Here is an 11663-nt window from a genome sequence, read left to right on the forward strand (position 1 = left end):
TGCAGCCTGGAATTAAACCACGCCATGCTAGTTTTGTCTGGCCAGAGGAGAACTGGCCCCCCCAACTGAGCCTGGTTTCTCCCAAGGATTTTTCTCCATTTTCTCTCCACTGTTGCCTTTGGCTTGCTTAGTTGGGGACGCTTGACTGATTGCACAGACACTACTGGAAGAGAGCTGAACTGGATGATGATGAACTGAATCATCAATGAACTGACTTTAGCTGGAAAATGACTCTTATTGTCTTCTTGCTTTATTGACAAACTATTTTCCTGTTTGACGCTGCTTTGACACAATCAGTATTGTATAAAGCGTTATACAAATAAAGTTGACTTGACTTTAATTAACCATCTGAATCTAACCATGCCATGTCAACAAACGGAAAAGTCAGCCAGCTATTTATTATCATGTTAACAATTGTGCAACAGCAGGGGCGCTTTTTACCCCAAATACCATACTTTTACATATTATTCCCTTATTATTTAATTACCTTAAACAAAACTGAAAATCATTAATAAGACCTAGCTTTGTCTCAAAAAATATATTCAATAATTTTAGCGACTCTCATTTGTTACTTAAATCTACTATATATATATATATATATATGCAAGATGTGCAAATGGCTGCATTAAGGACAATAATCGGCAGATGGCAGCATTTATGTTATGTTTCTGTCGCAGTCCACCTGTCAGAGACCGTGTGTGACGTCACACACACCTCACCTTCACTTTCCCGCCCCTGACTCGCGAAGACATTCACGCGCTCGTAAGTATGAAGCAAAGCCTCCCTCCGCTCAACTCCGCCAGCCCGTTACTGAGCAGCTTTCTTTCGGAAATCTATAACACAGCTCTTGCAGACGGCCGTCTTGCTATGAGGACTTGAGGGAGGCGATAAGAGTGCCGTCCTGTCCGGATTATTTCGGAGTAATCGACTGAGCGCAGAGTTTTTGGCGAGCCGAGTTACCGACAGCCGTCGCGAGAGGGGCAGGAGAATGTCGCGGGACCCGGAGGAGGTCAATAAACTGACCGAGAGCACTTACAAGGTGAGAGACATGACACCTAACGGTACCTCACGAGAAAACGCCGAGATTATTCACCTGTTGAGACCTCCGCGGCTAGGTTAAGCGCGAAACATCCGTGTATGGAGATACATCATCGAGCACAGGTTGACCGTTAGGAGATTTCTGGATTGAGCCGGTCATTCCGCTGGTTAGGAGACTTCTAGCCTGGTCAGGAAACTCAAAGTCAAATTGTATGTAGAACAGGTCTTTTGATGATTTAGCTGGTAAAGTGGAAGAAGGCAAACACGATTCTCTTCGGGTCATTCAAATCGAGCCACAGGTGGGTCATTACCAGACCACATATGGCACATTTAATTTATTGACACACCCAAATGAGTCGGATGTGAATCCAGATCCGGGGATTTAGACACATAACTATACTGATAAGGTTTGTTTTTGCCTCCTGGGAACACTTGTGTGAATCTTATGCTTTATTTCAGCAAAAAACAGGCTTAATATTAGCACATCCAGATATAATTTAATTTGTTAACGACACACACACACACACACACACACGCGCATATATATATATATATATATGTATGTAAACACACCTACTCCCACATGACCGTATGATACGTTATTTTGTGTTTTCTGTAATTCCCAATCGTAAAATGTACCATTCCATTTTTTATGCGTATAATATTCTTCCTTATGTTTTTGGAGCTGAATATGACCCGGGCTTGCTCATTCACTCAGGTGACTTTCCCTGTGGAGACATAGATCCCACGTAGTATAAAATAAATTATTAGCCCAATTTTTACAAGTTAAAATTTCTCTCAAGTATTGTCTTAAAAATTTATTTGTTTTGTAAATTTGAATTTGTTCGTTCACTAAATGCAACATGCCACGTTCAGCCAATACATTGCCAACCAATGCAACTACATTTTTCTCATTTAGCAAATTTTCAATTAGGACCAATAAATTGATTAGCTACGTTGTTTTATAGGACATGTGAAGTTAACCAAGTAATAATCATCTTACAGTGCTGCAAAGATATCAGGGAAACACTTTTAAAAGATTGTAAATAGACCACAACACTTGACACACAATCCTCAAGAATAGTGTCAATCAACTAGTGTATAAAGATGAGCTCTTAACATCACAACGAACAGCTAACAATAATGACAAAACATCAAAAGTCGGCAAACAGCAAAACAGACTTCGGTAACAGAAAATGCATAATTTGTTCATGCTGCTGTGCAGTGAATTCTGGGAACTCTCAAACCCTTAACATTACAGCAGTGTGGTTCAGTCTAAAATGCTTGGTTCAGACAATTGTTTTTGACTAGTTGGGGCAACATTTAGTTGGACTAACGTGGATTATTTTTAATGTATTTTCAAGTAGTTCTTAGTATTTCTGACTCAAAATTTTCATGGAAAATATGTAGCTGCTTAGCTTATATTTAATTGCTTTTTTATAGTATGATGGACATTTCTTTTGAGAAAATGTTACAAGTTTACTGTTAGTTTGTGGTGACCTAATTTTGCGGTATAGTTTAAAGTAACGCTTTCATTGGGAGGAGGTTTATTATCAGAGACCGGCGGCTCCCACGCGTCGTATCTCTCTATGAGTGCGTCATTCCAATATAGTTTCATTCCAGTATAATATCAGCTGTGCCTCCTGTCATACGGTCTCAGGCGGTTCGAGACGTGTCAGGGAGTGGGCTGTCTTCATGAACTGAGGATTAGTAAGCATTAAGTAAGCACATGTATGCCACTTGAAGTTCAGTAAATATAGCCGAGCCCAAGTGTTCACTAGTGACTCATTCAAATCTCTGCCTCCTTTCTTCCTTTGAACTGATGCAGTGCTGGCAACTATTAAAACACGTGGCCTTGTTGCTCAGTAACTGATCTTGTTGTGAAGAGCAATAGAGTTTCCCACTGTTCTCAACTTGAGTTCATTCTTCCAAACTTTGTCATTCGCGTGGTGTCACCACCAGACTGTCTCATCGACTCGAGGTACTTCGCCATACTGACACGGAGAGATGCTCAGATGGATTTAAATTCAAGATCTTATTCCGAGGAACGGGCACAGCACCTCTACCCCTGAGATGTGCAACCTGTGAGAACATCTACAGAAAGAAAGAGTCGAGTGGATCAACTCATGAATGGATAGCCTATTTCTTCTTGAAGGTCTCTCACAGGATATGCAGATGACTGGCTCTCTATAAGTTGTTAATAAGTAATTTAGTCCAAATGAGACCCATATGGAAAGATATCTGTGAATATATTCATAAGTTTTCATATGATTCATTAGTAGCATATTAGGTGTACAGTGCTATTAGCAAGACATTAAAGTTCCTTTAAGGCAAGTCATTTGGCAGCCATCTTGGTAATGGCCCTAGGCAGCTATTTTCTATCTACAAAGGATTGCATTCTAATAACACGTCAAATCTCCAAAACATTTTGCCTACAAATTGCTTCTTTAGGACTTATTACACACACACACACACACACAACAACAACTTGATCTAGTTAATATACCAACATTTCATCAACCAAAGATATTCAGACAAAACAGCAAAAAAAAGGGGTTTCAGTCAAAATGGTTTCAGAGGGCCGAAATCACTGTGACGTTTAATTTATTGCTTCTCTGATGACCAAAAAATTACGCAAAAATTGTTTGACTGAAAAATCAAGAGGCAGCTCAAAGAGCATTATTACTGGGTTAATATATATATCTGAACAGCATATTAGTCTAAATTACCCAAGTTTATTTACAAGTATTTTACTTTCAGTTTAAATTTTCAACTAAATGAACTTTAATTTCAGTTTTAGTGTTTGGTACAGGTTAAAATAAACATTATGGTGCATCACTATAATGTACCATTTAACCAAAAAAGGTAGGATTTCCTTTGCAACAGTCACTGTATTGAATGTTAGGATTTCTCTCATTAATTAATTTTTTTTTTTTTTTTTTTTTAAAGGAGTGTACCGTCTCTGATAACATATGGAATATTTTATAAACTATATAAAATGGTTACTTTGTGGGAAATGGTAAATAGTATTTTTGATAGACCAATATTAAATTTTTAAGACCAAATCCGAAACTGGTCCAACAGCTTGTTCTGGCTCAAAGTGTGTGTGTGTGCACTTGGACAAAATCAGTTACGTTGATATTAAAACAATTTACTCGACCAGTAATTACAAACCATCCATGAAATTCAGTCCTGAACCAGGATGGAACCCAACATTTTATAGTTTGTTTAGGGTTGTGTAGATAGCAGATCTCCATATTCATTACAATAGCATACTTAAAGGTGCACTAAGAGATTTTTGCCAAACGATGTTGATGCTTGAAAGCACCAAAACAAACACGCCCATACCCCAACAGGACCTCGCCCCAATTTGATAACTCCGCCCCACACGTACGTACACAACCCTGGCAGCGACGATGGCGGAATCTGCTATGCTTGCCGGCCGCAGCACATTCAAGCAAAAGCCAACACAGAATAGTTGTGTGAAAAAATCAAAATGACTGTAACTTAGGGCTGCACGATTAATCGAATGTGATTGTCATGCGTATCTTGTCAGTAAAGCCGGTTCTGTGATTAGTAGTAAATCTCCAGCACGTGCTTTCAGATGGAGCAGCGTTTACTACACAGAGCTGTAGTTCTCTGACAAGCTACACAAAATCACGTTCATAATCGCAGACGATTTAATCGCGCGATTATGAAATCTAAGAAATCGCTCTGCGATTGTGAAAGCTGTTTGCGTAGCTTGTAAGTGAACTAAAGCTCTGTGTAGTAAATGCTGCTCCATCTGAAAGCACGTGAAAATACCACATTTAATAACATGTTTTTACTCCAAACTCACTTCATAACAATCGTAGCTTCTGCCTAATCGCGATTTATTGCCTTTGCGATTTAATTTTGATTAATCGTGCAGACCTAGCGTAACTCACCTATCAAGAAGAAACGAAGCAACCTCGGCGTTCGATCAGGCCTTCCCGCTCCTTGAGTCCTCTCCACCGCGGGAAAGCTGCTCCAATATTTACGCGGGTCCTACCTTTTGCCTGATCGTAACCCTTCTTTTTCATGTTTTGTTCCTCCAAAATGTTCCTCTTTTTTTATTATTTTTATCTGCCATCTCTCGCTATCTATAGTCGATCTGCTAATATCCGTCCTGTGCACTCAATGAGCGCTCTCTTCTCCCTGTCATTACTAGACACGCCCCTTACTGCTGATTGGCAGCGAGTGCGTTTTGGGACTCGGTCCGACACTGGACAAAAGCTTTTTTCAAATATTGCTTCATGCACCTTTAAATATGTTGTTATGGCCCAAAGCAGAAGCATTTAACACTTTGAAATCAGTTAAGGCAGGCTACTTTTGATGTAACCCTTCTTGCACAGTACATTAAAAGAGACAATTTAAAATGGCACTGAAGAGGTTGTTTCATGAACAGATTGTCTCTGTCCACACAATGTCATGATTGCGACTGATTACATCATGATTGCTCATGCCAATATTTTTACCATTTCCTCTGTTTGAAATCCCTCTTCTCAGAATGTTATGGAACAATTCAACCCGGGGTTACGTAACCTCATAAACCTGGGAAAGAGCTACGAGAAAGCGGTTTCAGGTGAGCCTCACCTTTTCATATCCTTACTATAAGAACATACAATAAAGCGCATTTAAATGTCATTTTAAAAATGCTTTAAAGGGGTCATATGATGCGATTTCAAGTTTTCCTTTCTCTTTGGAGTGTTACAAGCTGATTGTGCATAGATAAGATCCCTGAAGTTGCAAAGACTAAAGTCTCAAAACCAAAGAGATATTCTTTATCAAAGTTAAAGGACCTACAATAATGCACAGTATTTGAAAAATAATGTGTTTTTTGAACATTAAAGCATGTCAACATATTCTGTTACACCAAATACACAAAATAATGATCTTTAAAAAAGCATCATATGACCCCTTTAATAATTTCCATATAGCAGTATTATGTATGTTTTTAGCCATTGTCGCAAATTGTAAGGCTGCATTGCTTTATGAAGCCTTTGGTTATTTACGAGTCCCTGTACTCTGTTTTTATCAGTGCTTGATGATAAATACTGGGTTTTTAATGGCCCATGCTGATATCTAGAGAGCAGATTGTTTATGGCAGCTATATATACATTAAGATTGCACAACAAAGAGGAAAAATTTGATGTGATCAGCTTTGGATAATGAGGTGTGATAAGCCCAAGATTAATTTGTCAAATCAATTTCAATTATTTATTATCAGTTACAGCCAGGAAATAATGACACATCCAATATCCACTTCTCCTGTTTTTATGGGTAGATGAACATCAGTCCAACTTAACTTTTTAATGGCAATCAAACTAAAATCTATACAAAGCGTAGACTTAACTAACGATTTACACATGCAAAATGACATCCAGATGAATTATGGAGGGAAAGATGGAGCACTGACTTCACTTTTCTTGTTTTGTGAAACATCCTTCACTCCCACGTAACCCTTTCCTCAGATTGCTTTCTTATATATATATATATATATATATAGTTACATGTCAATCTGGAAAAAGTAGGTCTCCTGAACAAAGGGTGGGTTTCATCACATCTTGAACAAATGGATAGCTGCTTTAAAAAGAGGTTTAGACGTAATAACCATACTCGCAGACTAAACACAACCCCTCTTATACAGCTTGTTGTTCCTGGACTGACTGAAGAGGTTTGTTGAATTTGCCCTCTGAGTTGCTAACTGCAATCTACAGGTCTTCTAGACAGTAGCTCTCCTGACTGAGTGTGTTCATAAATCCGTTGTTGTTTTGGCTCCAGAGCTTCTTCTGCCATAAACCCAGTGGTAAGACACTGCGTCAGCTTTTAAAAACACGTCTCGAGTGTAGGCCTGGGCGATAAAACAGTATCGATATTTATCGACGGTACACCTTCATCGATAACGATATAAAAATGTTCGATATAGCGCACGATATAGGCACATACTATGAGTAATGCACACAGCTCACACAAACACGAACACATGCTGAATTGAGTGCTGTGCCTGCCTGTGATGAGGAGATTGTGAATAAAAACATTAATATTAGTCGAATTTAAAATAAACATTTGCATTTGAATGTTAGGAGTGCATCAGGTGCCTATATATATTTGTTGTTTGTCTTAATAAAGTGGGCAAATTAAAAATACAGTGGTTAAATAAAAAAAATTCTATTGCTCTGTTTTACAAAAGGTTATAAAAAAATGTCAATAATTATCGATACCGAACGATATGAAATGTATATCGTTGATATATTTTTTAGCTATATCGCCCAGCCCTACTCGAGTCGAGACACTGACGTTCTGTTGTGCCCCATCCAAATATCTAGCTGCTTTTGAATTGCTTTTTTATAATTCACTGATAACAAATGAAACGCTTGCAGATTGGTGAAATGAAATAATCATAGTATTAATTATACTCAAAAGCTTTTGGAAAACATTAGAAAACCCATCTGTAGATTTTTTATTTTTTTTAATCAACACAAGAATTAACATTTCAGTTATTTGGACAATCATTATATTAGTGATAATGCTGTATATTATCTCTAGTAAACAATGTGCAGCATGTTGTGAACACAGAAAGTGAAACAAATATCTTGCACGATTCCACCGCAGTAGAATAACCATATTCTTATCCTTGTTTTGCAGCCATGGTTCTGGCTGGGAAGCAGTACTTTGATGCTGTATCTAAGATCGGGGAGAACGTAGCCGTGTCTCCAGTGTCCAGGGAACTGGGTGAGTCACGGCTAATTATTTTTATTGAAAACTGCACGAGCACTTTTTCCATTTACTCTTCCTATTGTGCCATTTGTCCTGACTAGAGATGTTAAGGGGGAATATAGGCCTATGATTTCTTTGCGTAGAGTTCACAAAGGACATATGCAGCGAAAAACTGTGTAGCAATCATTTGTTCATTTGGTTGTCATTAGTGCTGAATACTGAGAAACAAATAGACTTGTAATCTTTCTTTATCACCATTTACTCCATGGTGTTAAAGATAACACAGGCTATAAGCTGACCTTGTGATAACGTGCAGGTATGTGCCATAAAGCATGTTATGTGGCCTGAAAGCACTTTTCTAGGGTTTTTCCTGCATAGAGAATTACGAGGCGGCCGCCTCCGCCAAATTTTGTGCCGCTTCTGGTTGCAAGCGTCACTGAACGGCTTCCATTAGAGCTTTTAGTTCATATTTGGAAAAATACTGATATTTTTATACAAGTTTACTTGATATTTCTTTACACAGAATCATAATTTCTACTAATTTTTCATTGATTTACGCGATCTGATGAGCATTAACTCATATTACGCGATTATATCTCTGTATGAATGAATGACGTGCGGTTTCGTTTACTACACACACACTGAAGCGCGCGCGACGCTCGCGGTGATTCCAGCGTCTGCCGTCTCACTAAATGAGGACATAAATACACGAACAACATCACCAGAACTGCTCTGAGAGCCACTTCATGAGTATTTTACCATTTAATTTGAGTAAAACTAGCGTCATATGATGCACAGAAATATAAAGGTATTCACGGCAACCCGTCAAAATAAAAGTCCGGTTTAACTTGAATACATTGCAGCAGAAATATTACTTTTGTTCAGCAGAATGTACATACTACTACCACTACTAAAATTATTAAAACTTTACTTTTTAAGGAATGATCACACAACATTTCTAACATTTTTTAATTTTAATAGTAAATCCCCTTTGTTTGCCAAAAAATAAAGTTTAATTTTCAATAATTTAAAGATAAATTTAATGTGTTATGCCTTCATTTGATAACCAGATACACAACACAGAATTTCTGAGGAAAAAATAAATGTCAATAAATTAAGTTGTTTTTATGCATTCAAATAATTAGACATGCTACAACACAGAATTTGGTAACAATAAAACATATGGTGAAAGAAAATCTAAAGATTTCATAGGGCCCTAAACGTGTAATTTTTGTCAAACTTTTAACAAACTGATGTGAAATTGTATAAGTTCCATGATTTTAATTAATTAGACATGCTTTTTAATAAAAGATTTCATAGGGCCCTAAACGTGTAATTTTTGTCAAACTTTTAATAAACTGATGTGACATTGTATAAGTTCCATGATTTTAATTAATTAGACATGCTTAAAATGTAATTTAACCATTAAAAATTAGAACGGAATTTGGGAAAAAATAAAACAGATTTCATAGGGCCCTATGTTTAACACAAAAGGATTCTAGAAAAATTAGAACGGAATTTGGGAAAAAATAAAACGGATTTCATAGGGCCCTATATTTAACACACGATTACAATAGTATATGGTTTGTATGTTATTTTAATGAGATCTGGGGTGTTTTCTTAACAGTAAAGAATGTTTACATGAGATATGCCAAGCTGGTCGCTTAGTATAAAAAACTACAAATAAGTTATTACAAACACTCGATGCTGGTTTGAAGTGAGATTTGAGTAAACGCTTACTATTAATTTTATAAAAAGTCTTAGCTTGGTGCTAATGTTAGCTTTAATGCACATGTTACCCTGCTGCGATTGCATTTCATGATGTATCAGAAGAATTCACTTAAGGTTGTAAGAAAATATTTTGTTTTCTAGAAAGACACTTTAAGTGGATAAATGTATATTGGATCAATGCAATGTGGACCAGGAAACAATAAGGAGTGGATAAAGATTTTCAATTTCATGAAATGTTTAACAACCTAATGTTATATGTTCACCTGTACTACAAAAGTGCCCCTTTTAGCTGGTATGTTTTATTTAATTTCATGTTCAACAGGTTTGTTTTTGTAAAATGTAACTTTATAATTGTCATTTTCTTCAATCATATAATTTAAAACGGATTTCATAGGGCCCTATATTTAACACACGATTACAATAGTATATGGTTTGTATGTTATTTTAATGAGATCTGGGGTGTTTTCTTAACAGTAAAGAATGTTTACATGAGATATGCCAAGCTGGTCGCTTAGTATAAAAAACTACAAATAAGTTATTACAAACACTCGATGCTGGTTTGAAGTGAGATTTGAGTAAACGCTTACTATTAATTTGATAAAAAGTCTTAGCTTGGTGCTAATGTTAGCTTTAATGCACCTGTTACCCTGCTGCGATTGCATTTCATCAGAAGAATTCACTTAAGGTTGTAAGAAAATATTTTTTCTAGAAAGACACTTTAAGTGGATAAATGTATATTGGATCAATGCAATGTGGACCAGGAAACAATAAGGAGTGGATAAAGATTTTCAATTTCATGAAATGTTTAACAACCTAATGTTATATGTTCACCTGTACTACAAAAGTGCCCCTTTTAGCTGGTATGTTTTATTTAATTTCATGTTCAACAGGTTTGTTTTTGTAAAATGTAACTTTATAATTGTCATTTTCTTCAATCATATAATTTCATAATATCATAATTATTATAGCACCTAAAATAAGTTGCGTGTAAAAAGTGTTTGTTTCAGCCAGTTGAAGGGTGGGTACATTGTGTGCACATGATCAGGATGGTACCACCTCCGCCTCAGTTTGAGCCAGGAAAAACCCTGTTTCGGTTTCATGTTCCGTTGAGCATGTTTGAAACAGTCGACTTTGAGCTGTTTGTTGACACAGCATTGTATCTGCCAGACCATAATAATGGTGGATGTATTGCATTTATTCAATCGTGTCATGTTTGGGAAGTCAGGGTTCAAATCACATGTTGAAAGCCTCTGTTTTTAAAAGAAAATTGATTTTGAAATGGAATGCATTATGCAACTGTATAAACATTTCAAACAACATTATATGCTACATTACTGTCACATGACCTCAGGACTTTGCTGGCCTGCTTCCAGAACAGACCTACTTCTGAAATGAGTGCAGGTGCTCTGGTAGCTCAAACGCAGACATAATGTAATGGCACTTACAGTAGAAGAATATTTTAAAAAGCACCACTGTGACAAACTAGTGTAGGTTGAAATTTTAATATATTAATTACTTTAGCTTTATTGGTTAGTCATTTTGTCATTAAAGTCACTATGAATTTTTATGCAAAGTAATTTAAAAAATATTATATATGATATGAGCAGGGCCTAAAACTAACTTTTTGCCACACCTGCCAATGGCCGGTGACATGATTAAATTTACCGGCCAAAATTGTTTTTGCAAAAACAGGCAGTTACTACTACAATAACTAAACATATTTACAAAGTTTTTGTCCTGCTGGTGCATTTTCCCTCAATTTTCCCTATTAATTATAGCCATTCAACATTACAGTCCAAGGATTTCTCTTTTTCTTTTGTTCTTTAATTTACATCAATGACAGACTTGAGCAGGTTTCACTTTAAAATCAGCGCTGTCTCTTTAAAACCTGATGCACATGACGCGGATACAGTCTATGGATCTGACACATATCCGATTTTCTCCCAACTCTTTACGGTCATTTAAGACTTTATAATTACTTCACTGCACCGTTTCTGTGGCGTAACCCCAGGCCTGTGTCGCCGCATTCTCGGGTTATGAAGATTAAAGAAGGGAAGAGTTAATCTTCCGAAATGAAGCAGCAAAATCTTCTCAGGCAAAAGTTATTAGAACCGTGTCTAGGGACAAGCTGGCCATCACACTGCTCTGACCTTATC

The 11663-nt window shown here is 36.8% G+C and overlaps 1 protein-coding gene across 2 annotated transcripts in view; it reads left to right on the forward strand.

Moving 5' to 3' along the window:
- Nucleotides 1-710: 710 nt before the first annotated feature.
- The window catches only part of LOC107713954 (brain-specific angiogenesis inhibitor 1-associated protein 2-like protein 1), an 82555-nt gene continuing 71602 nt past the window's right edge, over nucleotides 711-11663 (forward strand). Inside the window, exons 1-3 of one of the 2 annotated variants that reach the window (XM_016519622.1) lie at nucleotides 711-1039; nucleotides 5566-5641; nucleotides 7705-7791. In XM_016519622.1, the coding sequence (XP_016375108.1) occupies nucleotides 989-1039; nucleotides 5566-5641; nucleotides 7705-7791 (214 nt within the window). In that variant the 5' untranslated portion in view covers nucleotides 711-988. The remainder of the gene's footprint in view (nucleotides 1040-5565; nucleotides 5642-7704; nucleotides 7792-11663) is intronic. The other variant, XM_016519621.1, reaches the window with a different exon arrangement.

Source organism: Sinocyclocheilus rhinocerous, unplaced genomic scaffold, assembly GCF_001515625.1.
Source record: "Sinocyclocheilus rhinocerous isolate Xijiao unplaced genomic scaffold, SAMN03320098_v1.1 scaffold1140, whole genome shotgun sequence".
In the NCBI taxonomy this organism is placed as follows: Eukaryota; Metazoa; Chordata; class Actinopteri; order Cypriniformes; family Cyprinidae; genus Sinocyclocheilus; species Sinocyclocheilus rhinocerous.